This window comes from Furipterus horrens, unplaced genomic scaffold (assembly GCF_987537825.1).
Source record: "Furipterus horrens unplaced genomic scaffold, mFurHor1.1.pri manual_scaffold_2, whole genome shotgun sequence".
NCBI classification, from domain to species: domain Eukaryota; kingdom Metazoa; phylum Chordata; class Mammalia; order Chiroptera; family Furipteridae; genus Furipterus; species Furipterus horrens.
Window position 1 is genome coordinate 168,766,759 of NW_028327172.1, and position 17,582 is coordinate 168,784,340.

Consider the following 17,582-nt stretch of genomic DNA (forward strand, 5'->3'; position numbering starts at 1 on the left):
AACAGTGCAGTAGGGTTCCCGTTTCTCCACATCCTCGCCAGCACTTGTTGCTTGTTGATTTGTTGATGATGGCCATTCTGACTGGTGTAAAATGGTATCTCATTGTGGTTTTTATTTGCATCTCCCTGATGGCTAATGATGTTGAGCATTTTTTCATGTGTCTATGGACCTTCTGTATGTCCTCTTCGGAGAAGTGTTTGTTCAGGTCCCTTGCCCATTTTTTAATTGGGTTGTTTGTTTTCTTGATGTTTAGTCGTATCAGCTCTATATATTTTGGAAATCAGTCCCCTGTCTGTGATGTCATTGGCAAATATGTTTTCCCATATGGTTGGTTTCCTTTTCATCTTGCTGATGTTTTCTTTTGCTGAGCAGAAACTCTTCAGTTTGATGTAATCCCATTTATTTATTTTTTCCTTTATTTCTCTTGCTGTAGGAGATGTATCTGTGAAGAGATTGTTACGTGAGATATCTGATATTTTCTTGCCTATGTTTTCCTCTAGGACTTTTATGGTGTCACGGCTTACATTTAAGTCTTTGATCCATCTTGAGTTTATTCTTGTGTGTGGTGTAAGTTGGTGGTCTAGTTTCATTTTTTTGCAGGTCCCTATCCAGTTCTCCCAGCACCATTTGTTAAAGAGGCTCTTCTCACTCCATTTTATGTTCCTTCCTCCTTTATCAAAGATTAGTTGACCATAGAGGCCTGGGTTTATTTCTGGACTCTCTATTCTGTTCCACTGATCTATATGTCTGTTCTTATGCCAGTACCATACTGTTTTGATTACAGTGGCTTTGTAGTATTGTTTGATATCTGGTGTTGTGATTCCTCCTGCTGTGTTCTTCTGTCTCAAGATTGCTTTTGCTATTCGGGGTCTTTTTTGGTTCCATATGAATTTATGGAGTATTTGGCCCTACTCTTGAATTTTGATATAAGGTATATTAAAGTTCAAAGATATTGTCATGATCACTTTCATAACTGTAAATAATTATAATTGCATTATTATTTATATGTAATATTTTGTAAATTTGTTTTTTCTAGCATCATTAGAGCATCAAGTATATTTAGAGGTGGGAAAGGACAAAATAATACTTGAGTGCTTTTTATATTCTATGTTTGCACTTTATGTAAGTTTTAACAGTTATAACCATGTTATGGATATTTATATAACTGTTCCCTTGTATTATACACTAATAGCACATTATATCCATCTTTTGTAGCGCTTCTTACAATTATATGTTTGTGTTGTTTGATGTCAGACACCAGGTGGTCTCATTATCTAATACAATCTGTCATTTAGGAATGTTTGTCATCCTATACCCCCATGTATCTCTGACCTGAAGGTGGAATTCATGGTGTTCTTGTTCCCCATTGCTATTCTAGATGATTCTTCTTTTGCCTCCCTATAAGTGTCTTCGCTTTCATTAGGTTACCACTCTATATCACTCCTTGTGTGACTTTACTTCCTTATCATTGATTTGTTTGGATGGCTTAGTTAACATTACTTTTCTTACTATTTTGTAATTTTAGATAAAAACTCATCTTGGTAGGAATTTAATTTTTCTTGAATGCTTAACCTTTTCCACTTAGAAGTTTTGTGATTCTCTTCACTTGGTTCCAGGGACCTTTAGGGCCCCCTAGTGCAGAACTAGATTTTAAAGTAGCGGGCACCTCAGGGCTCTACATAAAATGGGATATTGTAGAACCAATACGTTACTGAATAGCTACTTGAACCAGGACCTAGCTGTAGGACTGTGTTAGTTTCCTTTGACCTTCCTGGAGAAGCCATGGCTTCAGACAGTAGGGTTTTGCCACCTTTTTCAAACTCTCTTTGTGGAGAGAGAATCCTACTCTTGGCTGTAATAGCTCAATTCCGGTTTTTTCTGTCATGTTGGACAATAGTCTCTGTAGGACATAAATTTCCCTGTTATTCTATGCACCCAGAACCTGTTAAGCCCACAGCTTCAGTCCCATTAACATCTTTATATTTCTTTTTGATTCATGGAATTGTATCACTGAATATCAGAGTACCGGTTTTAGCAGTCTTTTTCAACCTTTTTATTTGGAAGTGGAGGAGTCTAACAATAGCTTATTGCCTCCAGATTGACATTCCAGTCCTTTCGAGAAAAGTTCATGTGGCTCTTTTCCTTGCCTTACAAGATGATCATTCCCTCCCCTTCTTTACTTTTACTATACTATTTAGTTGCTCTCTCCTCTAAAAAGCTTTCACTCTACTCCCACATTGGGCCAGGTGGCCTTCCAGTCCATACCCCTAGCACCCGGTGCGTACCACTTAGAACATTTACCATAGGTCCCCTTCAACCCCACATTTTCTGATTGTTTGCCTTACCGTGAGACTTTTAAGTTTTGAAGTTTAAACAAGGAGTTTTCATCTACTATTGTATACCCAGGACTTATAATAGACCTTAATGTTTATTAATATGGACTTAATAAAATGTTGATTGTTGGATATTTTCATATTGTTGTTCATAGTTTTAACAATAGCTTGATGGTGAAATGTTAATATAAGAGGCTGTATCAAGGAACTAGTATAAATGACCCATGGACATGTACAGTGGGGTGGGGATTGACTGTGGGAGAAGGGGTGGGCTGGAGGGGAGCACTGGGGGAAAAAGTGGGATAACTGTAATAGAAAAACAATAAATAAATTTAAAAAAGAGGTTGTGAACTATATCTCATTTTCAGTATTAATTGTGCAGTATTCTAAGATAAGTCCTTATTTGACAAATTGACCAGTAGGTGAGTACATGGCGGGTAACCTTCTATAAAATACCAGTTATGACTGAGTTTAGAACCAGATGTAACAATTAAATGTGTGATTAGTTTTGGTTTGGCCAATACAGAAAAAGTTTACTTTGTAATGCCAAAGCTGAAAAGTGACAGAAAGAGGAGTTGGAATAGAATAAGAGAAGAGAAATTAGGCAGTGGAATGGCTGAGATTATAACAAGCACCAAATCATGTATTCCTCATAACACTAAAGAAATCCAAAAAAAGAGAAGAAAGTCCAATTGAAATACTTGTTTGAGGAGCTACATTATCAAGATACACAGCCCTTCATTGTTTACTAGTTCTTAATGCCCTTCTCTTGATAAAGGAACTAATTTCATAAAGACCTTTAGTGATCAGGGAAAAGGTTTAAGCTGTGGTCTCTGTACTTTCTGAGGAATAATATAAGTAATATGTTTTAAACGAGTTTTCCATAACAAATGTTTCTGAGTGCAGGGCTTGGATTAACCCTTTACTTGTTTGGAACCCTCATTTACTGAAAATACTCATTTCTACTAGTCACAGAGTCATTTCTGTACTTCGTTGTGTTTATCTGGCAGAAGTAGTGCTCAGATGGATCTGTTTTATTTATTATTAGTAGATTAAGTATTACTAAGTTTGTTTTTTATTTTTATGGTGCCCGCAAAACTCAAGAGTAAAGGGATTTCATTACTGCTTTAAAGTGTGTGCCTTCTAAAATTAAGCCTATACTCCGCAGTTAAAAATAATATGTAGGAGGATTAAAACAATAATATGTTTTGTTTCTATGTAATAATCTCTCAAGTGGTAAGTTAGTTCAGGTGAATTTCCCTTTAGTGTTCTTTTGTCCTTTTTAAATGTGTAATTTGACTGTTGTCCCTCATATCTTTTATTTATTCCTGTTGGCTTTAGCTTTCTTTTTAAGGGGTTTTCATTCTGTTACCATAATCTTATTTATATTTCCTAAGATAGTTTAATGCCTATTTGCTATCTTAGAAATTCACTATATTTTATTTTTAAGAATTGGAAAAACTTAATTCCAAAATTACTACCAATTCATAACAGTGTTAGTTAAACTGCAAAATGTTATATTACCTGAACACTTCAACTTAATTAAAGTATAAATGGTAAGGTGACAAAGTGACGATTTTATTTAGTAAGGAATGAGAATATTAGATATTGATGTTAAATGCTATAACCAGTGCATAAAGTTTTATCTTCATTTATCTCATTTGGTAGATTTTGAATAAACTTAAAAACATACAAATACTATTCTATAGCATTTGCTAACCTTTTAAAAGATAATTCTAAACATATTCTTGATGATAACTTGAAACTTGCTTCCTTTTATTTTAATTTTTGTCTTAATTGTTCCCTTACAGAATGTTTCTCCTTCCCAGAGAGATGAAGTGATTCAGTGGCTGGCCGAACTCAAGTACCAATTCAACCTTTACCCAGAAACATTTGCTCTGGCTAGCAGTCTTTTGGACAGGTTTTTAGCCACTGTAAAGGTAATTAATTATTTTAGATACACTTAAACCCCATTTCTTGTTTGAGGGTTTATATGCTAAACCAGGGGCTATTAGTAAACATTCTGTAAGTTGGAAAGGAATGGGAAAATCTTCATGGACATGATATGTGTACCTGTAAGAAGACATGATGTTTTCTATTGCTTTAAAGTTTCGGAAATGTTTCTAATTATATCCTGTAAATTTCTTTGTAAAAGATTTTATTTATTTTTAGCCCTGACTGGTGTAGCTTGCTGGGTTGGGCATCATCCCACAAACCAAAAGGTTGCCCAGTTAGATTCCCAGTCAGGGCATATACCTGGGTTGCAGTCCAGGTCCCCAGCTGGGGGCATGTGAGAAGCAATCGATTGATGTTTCTCTGTCACATCGATGTTTCTCTCCCTCTCTGTTCCTCCTTCCCCCTCTCTTTAAAAATAAATAAAATCTCTAGTTTAAAAAAATGATTTTATTTATTTATTTTAAGAGAGAGGGAAGGAAGGGAGAAAGAGGGAGAGAAACATTAATGTGTGAGAGAAACATTTGTCGATTGACTCTCATACACACCACATCTGGAGATTGAACCCGCAACCCAGACATATGCCCTCACTGGGAATTGATCCAGCTAATGACACCCAACCAACTGAGCCACACCAGTCAGGGTATATTCTGTAGTTTTTTTGCTACGAGTATTTCTAACTTATATTTAACCTATGAAATTTTTGATCTGCTTTTAGTACCATATAGCATTGACAGAGTGTTTAGTCACCTTTTGACACATTGGTATACTAATGTGGACATAACTAACCAGGAAAGTATAAGCATATTGCAAATTTTTCTCCATCACTTTTTGTTTATTGAATATTGAGTGTTTTTCTGAATACTTACTTTCTAAAAGTATACATTTGGAGCATAACAAGATGAACTGAACTGTCATAAAATAACGGTGTATTTTTGTTGAATGTCATCATACAAATGTATGAGTGAGCCCTGGCTGAGTTGCTCAGTTGGTTGGAGTGTCATTCTGTATACATCAGAGGGTTGCAGGTTTGATTCCTCAGTTAGTGCATATACTTGGATTGTGGGTTTGGTCCCTGGTTGGGGCGCTTATGGGAGGCAACTGATGAATGTGTCTCTCTCTCTCCTCTTCCTCTTTCTCTGAAGTCAATAAACATATCCTTGGATTAGGATTAAAAAAATATACATGTAAGTTTTAGATATTGTCCTTGTTGCTATATCTTTGGTTATATAATGCAAAATCAGTCATATAGGCCCTCAACAGAATTAAAGCAGGAAGTTAGCATGTATTTAATGGCAAGGCCTGAAAAAGTAAAAAAGCACTTCAGTTGTTGCTATTTGAAGATTTTATTTATTACTTTTTTTAGTTGGGGGGGGGGAGAAAGAGAGGGAGAAACACTGATTTGTGAGAGAAACAATTAATTGCTTCTCCCACACCCCTAACTGGGGACCTGACCCCAAACCCAGGCATGTGCCCTGATGGGAATCAAACCAGTGACCTTTCAGCTTGCAGGCTGGCACTCAATCCACTGAGCCACACCAGCCAGGGCCAATTGTTGCTATTCGTATGCCTAAGAATATGTAACCTGCAGGAACTATGAATTCATTTACTGAGGTTCCTTTTGTACTAAATATAAAAAATAGAAGTCATAGAATTTGGATGACTATTCAGTTGCCTTTTTATGTTTTAAATTTCTACTCTTAAGACACTTAAAAAAACAAACAAACCCTTAATTATAATAATACCAATTGCCTGAAGTCTGGGTTATCTGAGATGCCTACTTTTATCTCAGTATCAGGTCCCCCATCCCTTCACCCTAACTCCCTACAACAACTGACCTCTCTTTCACAGAGAAAGGGTTGTTTAAGGTCAATGTCTTTTCTTCAAAAATTATTAGTGAACTTATTGTAGCTTTGTTACAGAAAAGATTATTATTGACCTTATTAAATATTTTAAACATTGCTGCTTGGCCTTTTGGCTAAGATCAAGTGTAATTTTCAATAAATTTGGGCAAGTTGCTAAAACAATTAAGAGAGTTTTGCCAAGTATAATCTCACTTTTTCATATTTCTTATTTAATGGGCCCTATGATGTTAATAGCATCAGATACTGCTGTTTAGAGATGGTTAGTCTATATTGAAATGGTCTAAAATGTATTCATAGTTTAAATAAAGGCACTTAAAACACACTGTACAAGGGTTGTAATAATGAATGGAGCCCTAATCCTAGCTGTGTAGAATAAGGTGCTTTAAAAGTGTGGCCTCTGAGCCCTCTCCCAGACTTACTGATTCTGAATCTCTGGTAGTTTGTTTTTATTTAAAGAATACATCCTGATGTACAGCCAGGTCTGAGAACTACTGTTTGTTTATTAAAAATAAAATGACATTTGCTGCTGGGATTATTTTTATTACTAAATTTATTATTGATGCCCTTGATACAGGGGTTGCATTGCCTACCCAGAGTTGTTGACTGTTGGGTTCTTTTCTTTGTACTGAACTCTGATTACCTCAGGGATGTAAGTGTGATATGTTGTATACATGGGGAAATAAGGGAACCTGGAAAACTATCTTAACAACAAAGTCTTAGTCACTTTCTAGATCACTTGTGTGGTGTCCCTAACCCTATGAGACTGTTTTCTCATCTGTAGAAAGAAGACTTAGTAGACATGACAATATTTATGGAAATACTTTCTGAAGTGTATTAATTGATTAGTGTTAATGATTATTTTAACCCTTTGAGTGCCCGTGTTGCTCCTAGCCACTCTTTTTTTCAATGGCTATAAATGTAAATAACAATGGAATAATTCTTTTGTTTTCTTTTTTTGTACCTCAGGTTATATATTGATGTAACTTCTTTTCATGTTGATCCAAATTTCAAATTTTTTTTTGCTTTTTCAACTACTGACATATTAATTCTCTTACAATTTTTACTTACATTTTAAACGGTCCTTTTAATTTCATTTATCTTTGCAATAATCGTCAAAACTGCAGTGTGCATGATAAGGAAGCTTTTGCTAATGGACATTTTCATTGCTTCATGGTATAACATTAGCATTTTGTTTATAAGCTGTTTTTCACTGTTGCTATCTATTGATGTATGTCTCTAGTGTGAATGCCATTTGTGTTAATTTTTTTTGTACATTATGAAGGTTTTTTTTCCAAAAATGTATGCAGTAGTTGACATACTACTTGCTTGTTATCTATGTTGTTATGTGTTTTTTTCAAATTATAACATAGGTTTTATATTATGCCATATACTTCAAAAGCCAGATTGAAGGAAATAATTTATTTTTTCTAAAATAATTGTTATAAGGTAATTTTAACTCAAAATTTTTTTGCTAAATTGTGCCAAAGAACACTGCTTACAAAAGAAGTTATGTTTATGTCATGAAGTTTTCAGCAAATTATTATGAATAATAATGTTTTTATAGACATTTTTCATAAATTCTGCATTTCTCAGCCTGGCATTTCTCATGAATTTTAGCAATTACACATGGCACTCAAAGGGTTAAAATTTTGATAGTATTGAACCAGCTTTTATTTTTAAGATTTTATTTATTTATTTTTAAAGAGAGAGGGGAAGGGAGAGAGAAAAGTTGAGAAACATCAGTGTGTGGTTGCCTCTTGTGTGCCCCCAACTGGGGACCTGGCCCACAACCCAGGCGTGTGCCCTGACTGGGAATCGAACCGATGACCCCTTGGTTTGCAAGCTGGCACTCAATCCACTGAGCCACACCAGCCGGGGCTGAACCAGTTTTTATTATGTCATACAGGCAGAGAATTCTAAGATCCCTAGAGAGTATATGTCACTTATACTGAGGCAATGGTCATTGGCATCTTTGTTAAATATTTTAATTAATCAGGGCCATGCTCTGGTCATCAGAAGTTGTCCCCAATCTTATGGAAATGAATGTGGTATTTAAGTATAAAATACATGTTGATGCAGGTTTTCTTTGTGTTATATCGCTTACCTCTGTGTCATTCAATATAGCTGGAATAAATTGTTTTGGTTATTTAAAACTAGATTCTGATACTGGATTGGCAAGCCCTTATTCTGCCAGTAAGGTAGAAAGTTGACCAACTTTATTATAGATAATGAAAACAGATTTGAGGCCTACTATGGGCTTGAACCCAAGAACTTTTATTTTACCTACTAATTGGTTCTGTATATATTTAGGAGCCTTTCATTCTTATCATGGAACTTGAATATATAATTTATGTGTGCAGATATTGGTAATTAGAAAATTTCTAGTCATCTATCATTCTATAATTTTTAAAAGCATTTGAACAGTATTAATAACTTTTTTATATTATCTTCTGTTAAATTCCCCTAACACTTAATATGTTGATTTTACTGGTATGATAGGTAGGGAATAAAACTAGCTTAAAAAATACAAAAACACACAAATATATATTTTTAATTTGGGGAATTTTATTTATTAAATTAAAAATTGTCTTCTAAAATAAAGCTCTTTTGTGCTGTATAGAAATGAACTTTAGCTAGCTAGCACTGGTTGAACTTCCAGCCATGGAAATGATCCTAGTATTTCTGCAGAATATCATATGGGTAGAAGAATTAAAATTAAAAGTTAACTCTGATCTTAGAAAACAGTTGGTGAGAATCAGATTAATTGCATTCCATTGAAAATATACATACTTGTCTCATCTGTGTATATAGTTTTTAAAAATACTCATAACTTTTTGAGGAATCACTGAAATTACTTTTTCCCTCTTCACAATTTTAGGCCCATCCAAAATACTTGAGTTGTATTGCAATCAGCTGTTTTTTCCTAGCTGCCAAGACTGTCGAGGAAGATGAGGTAAATATTTTCCTTTAAAGATTAGTTATGTCTCTTTTTTGAATATTTCTCATTTATTCACTTGCTCTTTATTTACTAAAATAAAAATTGAAATGAAATATTTTCTGTCCTCTTTTCCCTCCCCTATTCCCTTTGCTTTGGATCTGGATAGAGAATTCCAGTACTGAAGGTGTTGGCAAGAGACAGTTTCTGTGGATGTTCTTCATCTGAAATCCTGAGGATGGAGAGGATTATTCTGGATAAATTGAATTGGGACCTTCACACAGCCACACCATTGGATTTTCTTCACATTGTAAATATACCTGAAGTCTTTTAGTTTCTTGTTTGAACATGTAGTCCTAGTTCAATAAGAAAAGTAGATTGATTGCCTGCTAATTTGTTTTTATTAGGATATATGTCAAATCATTGAAGTTAAACTTTTGAACTTAAACGTTAAAAATTGGATAGTACCCAATGTTTCATCAGTTTCTGTTCATAATTTTCTTAGACTTTTAAACAAAACTGGAATGATGATCTTGTGATCCCCCCCCACCCCCCCCAGTTCCATGCCATTGCAGTGTCAACTAGGCCTCAGTTACTTTTCAGTTGGCCCAGACTGAGCCCGTCTCAACATTTGGCAATCCTAACCAAGCAGCTACTTCATTGTATGGCCTGCAACCAGTTTCTGCAATTCAAAGGATCCATGCTTGCTCTGGCCATGGTTAGCTTGGAAATGGAGAAACTCATTCCCGATTGGCTTCCCCTTACAATTGAACTGCTTCAGAAAGCACAGGTAAGTGTCAGTCTAATTAAATGATGTTCATTTTAAGTACATCTCTTAACTCAGATAAATAGGGTTACCAGATGGTTATAAAACTAAGAGACATTTCTAATCTTGTAATGGCAAAGCCTTTTTAAGAGTAGACAAGGGTGAAGTAATTTACACTTTAAGGGTAGTTTTTTTTCTCCTGTAAAGTTTATATAGTATTTTCTTGGTCTTTTTCAACCTTTCTTCTGGATTAAAATTGTGAAGAATCTTGAAAATTTTAATAAAATTTTCAGTAATATATTCTCCTTTAGTTTTGTATGAAGAACCTTCCTAGCTGCATTTGTAGGTTTCATTATAGTATTTCTATAGTACTTCACTCATATTATGTCAAAAACATAAATTGTAACAATTTGTTTTTTTAAACAAGCACATAATTTAGTGTTGGCTAGAAAGTGAAGTGTTTGTATTCAAGTGTGGCAGGTAGAAGCTGTCTTTCTGAAACAGGTTTTATCCTGCTAGTTCCTGTTACTGTCTGATATTAGTCCCTAACTTATATCTGCAAATTGGTGTAAAATGTTATGGGTCAGTTAAATTTTTACCAATTGTCTATATAAAATGCAAGGTTTTAGTGGAGAAAATTCTCATTCCAATGGAAAGTTAGTAATAGTGCTATATATTAGCAATTACTTTGAGATCATTTTTATTAGTTCTCTTCATGTCACCAAATAGAATTTACGAGTTTAGGTCTGCAAACTTTACTCCTCTGCCAACTGAATCCATAAGACTTATGAACTTGCTTTCTCTTTATATGTCCCTGTTCTCATTTGGCAGTAGTTACTCTGATTTGTTTTATTAGATTTTATTTAGAGAAAAGACTTAAATTTTGAGCTTAAAAACATTTTTAATATAAACACTAATTTTAGCAAAGAGCTATAGTTATTGAGTTAATAAAACTTATAAAAGAATACTATAAAAGAAAAACAAGAGACTAATACTTGAATTTGGTGTTCTGTATAAGATCGTTATAACTGGTGATGTTACATATGTGAGCTGTAAAAGTTAGTACCTTTGTGCTCCCTCTGAGCTTTGAGAATTTCAGGCCCTAGTTTGTGAGCAGAGAAAGGCTGAGAATCTTTTTATTAAAAAGATGATAATCAGAGCAACATATTAGCTAGAGTACCATCCCTCTTGTGTTTTGTTTCACTGTTTTTAGGATGGCTCAGCTTGTTCTATATTCCTGGGACATGTGATGTTAGTGTAACACAGGCTGTTTCTTCTTTACAAGCAAGATATGTTCTTTTAATAGCATATATTAGATTGAAATAATTGAGCAGTGTTTATTTCCATTGAAATAAATGCTGTAATGAAAATAAATCCTAGGAAATAGTTGCTCTTTCATGAGAATTTTGAGAAACTATTATAAACCACCATATACATGAATAATGTAGCACAGAAAATCTATTTTGCCTACCTATAGTGTTAGAAAAATGTAGTTGAATATTAATCATTACATTATATTTCATTATGTTAGGCGGTGGGTGTGGGGGACAGAAATGGATAACCTATAGTATATTTTTTAGTTTTTTATTGAAACAAATGACATCTAAATGCCACCTGCTTGGTCTCTGTCCCTATTCCCAAGCCAGCACACATAGAATTTGCTATATGAAGTGTTATTGTCACATGAAAGGACAGACTTTGAAGCATAAATAGTAAGAATATTGTGACTAGCATGTGTATTTTGTAATTTTGAAGGCTTGTTCTCTACTGAAGAACACTGGAGAATCTGCTTATTCTCTTTCATAAGTCTTCGGGTTCTAGAAGAAGTAAGTGTTCACGGAAACTTGTTTCCCCCTTTATTGGAGAAGTATTAAAAATGTGGAATTGAAGGAATCTTAGAAATCATTTTGTTCAACTCTTTTATTTCACACCTGCAGTCCAGGGAACATGGCGCTCTCTCGGGGACACTCAGGACTTCTTAGCGGTAAAGTAGACAAAAAACTAGTGCTTTTTCAGTACCACACAAACCTTAAAGGAGTCTAGTCCAGTGGTTTTCAGTTTCTTTTAGAACTGGAACCCTTTCCTCGCCCCCAATAGAATCTGTAGATACACAATTCCAGAATAATAAAATAGAAAAGTATTACTTTGTAATATATGTTTGGGACAGAGACCTGTTGGGTCCAGAGTCTTCCTCAACATGACCTCTCTTCCGTAAGCTGTTTGGACAGTTTGAAAATCTGTAATCTAGGCACTGGAGATACAGTGATTCTAAAAAGGAAATTTCTGCTCCATGTAGTATTCAAGTTATAATGGGGGAGATAGTTAAAAACAAGTAAGATCAGAAAACTTTAGAGACTTTGGGATTTGGTCTTAGCAGTTTTCTAAAACCATCTTGGACTGGTGGCCAACCATTGTGGCCCAAACCCGATGGCTCTGGTTCTTTAAGACTCAGTTCTGTTTTTGCTATGTTCACCCCCTTTTAGGTAGGAATACTAGGTCTAAAATTTTTGTGATTAGACCTATGACAAGGCTATAGTAAAATCAGGTATTCTTCCTGGAGTTCTGATTCTAGTATAGGAAATTCTTGCATCAGATTGGCGAGATCATGCCAGAATTACTTCTGACATGTTTCCCGCTGTCCTGGTTTGAGAGGGCTGCGAGTGGTCCGTCAGAGACATTTCTTGCTGTGTGGGGACCACCATCACTAGCTCTGTCTTTGGGTTCCCTCTGTACTTCAAAGTGCAGTGAGTGTTTCCTGGTTAGAGAGGCAAGTTTCCTCTGTTGCTACTAGTTCCCCCACCCCGATGAGCCTTTATGCTACCTGTTGGTCACCATTCTGGGATGGCTAAACCGTTTTCTCTTCTTACCCTTTCTCTCATTTCTCTTAATTCTGTGGCTGTACTCAGTGTCCTCCCTTTTCTAACTGATGTGCTCCTCCCCTCCTTGATAATCTTAGGATGTTAAACTCCACCCGAATTAGTGTGGTGGTCTCCCTTGTCACTAGCCACACAGTAGTCAAAGTAGGTGTTCCCTGCTGTGGTGTAGTTTAAAATTAGAGTAGTGAGTTAAAGAAGCAGACCCTCCTTACCAGAGTCTTCCAGTTCTCCTGAAGGTGTCTAAGGTCAGACTATTGTGGCAGGATTTTTCAGTGCTTCATGCTGTGCAGTGAACCCGAGTCCATCTCAACCTATCACTTTTGTCCTGCTGTTCTGTTCCCCTTTCTAGCAGTAACCTATTTACAGGGATGTCTGCCCTGTAAACTTCCAATGTTTAATCTCTAATGTCTTTCTAGCTCTACCATTTTCTGCTTGTCCTCACCTCTACAATACAACTTACCTATTTACTTACTTTTTCAACGGAGAAAGATTATAGTGATATAGTCTTTCTTTTACTTGAAATTCATCTCTTCAAGATTCTGCTGTGGTGTTATGCCTAATGATCAAGGCAGTAGAATATTTGTTCTTTCACTTCTCGAGGCCACAAAGTATTTATTTGCTAAAGCACAGTTTATTAAACTGGGTACTTACTTTTTAGAAATAATTTATATGTTATAGCCTTTTTTCATTTCCCAATTTCTTTTATTTCTATTACCTCTCTTTTGAAGGCTTCCTGAATATTGGCTAAGGGTTATCAATTGCCTTAAAGAATTTTGAAATCCCATCTCTCTTCTGTGTGCTTTGTTACACTGTTTTCCTAGGTAACAAGTAATGAATGTATTTAGAGATGAATATAACTTGTGACAGAATGTGTTCTTGCAGAGTATGCTATTTTCCTTTATTTTTTCTGTGGTATTGCAAACAGGCTTGTGTGCTACAGGTTATAGGTCTGAATAAGACTTGGTTAAGATATGTCTAAAAATGCTTATGAAATACACAAGACTGGAGAATGATCAAGATAGTCTTTCAGGAGGGTGGTGGTAATTAGCCAGACCTGGAAGGTAGTAGGTTAGGTTAACATAATTTCAACAAGTAGAAACAGGATGAGCAATGGTAAAAAGTAAGAAAGGGCAAGATTTGTATAGAATAGAGAGCAGTCCCATTTGGCAGCAATGTAGAGCACAAATTGGGATTGCTAGGAAATACATCTGGAAAAGAAGTTTGGGGTCAGGTTGTAGAGAGTATTATTAATACCAAACTAAAGAGGTTAGCTTATTGCTTGGGGCATTGGGGTGCCACTAAAGAAATTTGGCTAGGGGAGGTATTTATGTTGCTAGAGGAATACTATTTTGACTATAGTTATAAATACAAAGAAGGGAGGGCCAAGAAACTAATCAGACTCTTTAGCAAAGGTAAGACTTTGAAGGCCTTCCATGCTAGAAACTTAAGGAAAAAAATGAACATGATATAATGCTGGCCTCTTGGGATCTTGTCATCTGTAATGGAACAGCCTAAATGTTTAAATAGATTGCGCTAATACATGAGGTTAAGTTTGATGACAAATTGATACAGAAACAGATGGTTCTAGAATTTGGGTGTGTAGGAGGCTGGAGGGAGTCAAGAGTGGCATCAGAAAGGACTGATATTTGAATTGTCGTAAAAGATAAGAAAGAATTTGTGTATCTCCCAAATTAAACAAGAACATTTCTTTCTAGTATTGTCAAGCCTGCTATTTTCTACAAAAATATTACTTACTGAAAGTTCTTTTTTACTGTTTAACAAAACAAAATATTTAAATTAGTCTATTGCCCAAAAGCCTTTCCCATCTCTTAATTTAAATTTGTTCTTGCCTCTGGCTTCTTCCTTAAATTCTTAATGAATTTTATCTGTATGTTGGCCTTCACTGAAGAGATTAGAAGAGACAAAGGGGGTAGGGTGAAGGTCCTTCTACTCAGGGGGAATGAACTAAACAAAAAACAGATGTTGGATATATATCAGTGAACAAAAGAGAATTGTTTCTGCTTTCATGAAGATGTCCAGCATACAGATGTTCAGCAAATACAGAATTTAAATTCCAAAGAGATTTATATTAGAAATACAGATTTGGACCTAATTCCTAAGATGACAAATAAGCTGGAGGAATAGATGAGTTTGAGGTTAGAAGATGCAGGATGAGGAAAGGAAGCTGAGGCTGCAGAGGGCACAGGATGGAAAAGTGGCCGGCAAAGATAATAGAGCAGCCTACAATAATTAAATTATCCATCTTTTTTTTCTTCTTTTTTTTTTTTTTTTTTAAATCCTTGCCCCAGATGGATAGCTCCCAGTTGATCCACTGTCGGGAGCTCGTGGCACATCACCTTTCTACTCTGCAGTCTTCCCTGCCTCTAAATTCCGTTTATGTCTACCGTCCCCTCAAGCACACCCTGGTGCCCTGTGACAAAGGAGTGTTCAGATTACATTCCTCCTCTGTCCCAGGCCCAGATTTCTCCAAGGACAACAGCAAACCAGAAGTGCCAGCCAGAAGTACAGCAGCCTTCTATCATCACCCCCCAGCTGCCAGTGGGTGCAAGCATACCTCTGCTAAACGCAAGGTAGAGGAGATGGAAGTGGATGACTTCTATGATGGAATCAAACGGCTCTACAATGAAGATAGTGCTTCAGAAAATGTGGGTTCTGTGTGTGGCACTGATTTATCGAGGCAAGAGGGACATGCTTCCCCTTGCCCACCTTTGCAGCCCGTGTCTGTCATGTAGTTTCAGGTGTTACCTTGAAGTGCAAACAGAGGTATACTACTCTGGGAACAGGAACATTGGAAACAGGGACAGGCTATATAAAGGTGTATACCTAATCAGGCTGATTGGAAGTGAGCCAGGAAGAAAAAAATATATATTATTGAGGCTAATTAAAATTCAACATTATTTAAGCACTTAAAGACCAAAAAAAGTATAAAATTGAAGAGATCAAACAGTATTTTTCAAATAAAACATTTCTTTGTAGTATTTGTCAGTATCAGCCTTTATTCTGCTAAAATGTAATATAGGTTGCCCCCATGTCAAAAATTCACATTCAGTGTTTGTTTCTTTTCAAAGTTCCAAATTCATAGTAGCAAGCCCTATCCCCAGTGTCCTGGCTTAATTTTCCTCTTGCTTTTGCTTGCTTTTGTTTTGGTACTTAATTAATTTTATGCATGTGGATCTATAGCCTGATTCCCACTAATTAGGAAATCCTCAAAATTATTTTTTAGTGATTTAGTGAACAAATTATTTCAGCTCGACAGCCATATTTAATCTGTGATTCAAATTCAAATTAATCTGAAAAACATACTTCAGAATTGCCCCATATGAATCAAGGTGGTAATAGAAAAAGGACTCACATTACTATGTTGATGTTTGTGTTTGTCTCGTTTCAGTTTTTAAGATTTGGAAACAAAATTGTTTTTGATTATCTTAAACTGAAGCTTAAAAGTGACATGTAATTAGGACACTGTTAGATTTGTTGAAAGCATTTTTGACATTTGGATAAGAAATTTGTGATAAATATGTCTAGGTGCTCACCAAAGAAAAATGTAATAACTAAAATTTAGATTTTTTTTTTTTTTTTTTGCAGAGGGGGACTGATTAACTTTTTCACTCTATAATCAGTAGGAGAGACTATTTAGATATTGGGGCTGCTCTATGATTTGGATCTGTAACATGTAATAACTAAATTCAGTACCCTAGTTTTATGTTGTTAAGCTATTAGTATTTTCTCGATAAAAGTTATTCTCTCTGCCTCCCAAGCCTACCTATGTTTCTCTTAATGACTGTGGAATCTGAGCTCCCTGTGCAGTCTGAAGAAGGTACTGCTGTCAGAACCAACGGTGTACTGATGAGAAAAGCCTCTGGTAGCAATAAACGTTGTCCTTAACCCTATTGTGTCTCTTTTCTGCTTGTGAAGAGGTACAAGTTCCTCATTGCTTAGGAACTCTTTAAGAATATGCTTTACAGAAAATAAAACATGAAGGAAAGGGGATTTAAATGTGAAGGATATAGGTTTTTGACAAAGAATTTTTCTTTTATGTTATTTTCTCACTGGTGAACTGTGGACCTTCCAAACAGAAAATTCTCATCTTAGTAGAACTCTTTGTGAGGGCAGTCATCTAGGTAATACAGCATTTTAACCTATTGATTTTGTTCCAGTTTAGCAGTAGAAGAGTATTCTCAGGTCAGCACTTGACTTCCTTGAAATTCTTGGGGTGTAGAGTTACTACCTACCTACTTAGGATTTTACAGTCCAATCAAAGCAAAAACTTTTACTTAATATGCAAGTAACGTGAGGAGAGAAGATGAAAGAATGAACTATTTTTGGATGAAGATAATGGTATACATAAAAATACCCCACTTTCCCTAATCTTCCTCTGGTTCTGTTTCTTAATTCTCCTGAATTGTAGCAGCTTCAAGAAGTTTACAAAATACTTATGGTCACCATTTCTGTAAAGTAAATGGCACTTAAATTCCCCCCACCTCCACTTAACAGATGAGTTAACATTTTTGTTAGGTAAACAGCTAGTGATAAAATTGAGTCAGGTTCAGAATATTTTATTCATAGTTCAGTAGCTACATTAAATAGAAATTAGAGTGACAGGAAGAATTTAATTACTTGATCTTGAGGTTTTCTAATCTTATAAAAAATTGCTAGTAAATCAGTTTGGAATATACTATTGTTTTCATGGATAACTGAAGTGGGATGGTTGGGCTGATAGCTGTTAAGACTCAAAGCTTATTTAATCCACAGTTCAATTAAGTGATAGTACTTTGGAGACCAGATCCTCCTGAGCACTTTCCCATAAACCTGGGCTCTTGGAGAGTATTGGCT

The 17,582-nt window shown here is 35.5% G+C and overlaps 1 protein-coding gene across 1 annotated transcript in view; it reads left to right on the top strand.

The window, feature by feature from the left end:
- The window catches only part of CCNI (cyclin I), a 32,734-nt gene extending 16,095 nt beyond the window's left edge, over window positions 1-16,639 (top strand). Inside the window, exons 3-7 of the mRNA XM_090266734.1 lie at window positions 4,145-4,273; window positions 9,030-9,104; window positions 9,256-9,396; window positions 9,646-9,876; window positions 15,038-16,639. Coding sequence (XP_090122860.1) covers window positions 4,145-4,273; window positions 9,030-9,104; window positions 9,256-9,396; window positions 9,646-9,876; window positions 15,038-15,481 — 1,020 coding nt within the window. The 3' untranslated portion in view covers window positions 15,482-16,639. The remainder of the gene's footprint in view (window positions 1-4,144; window positions 4,274-9,029; window positions 9,105-9,255; window positions 9,397-9,645; window positions 9,877-15,037) is intronic.
- Window positions 16,640-17,582: the final 943 nt, after the last annotated feature.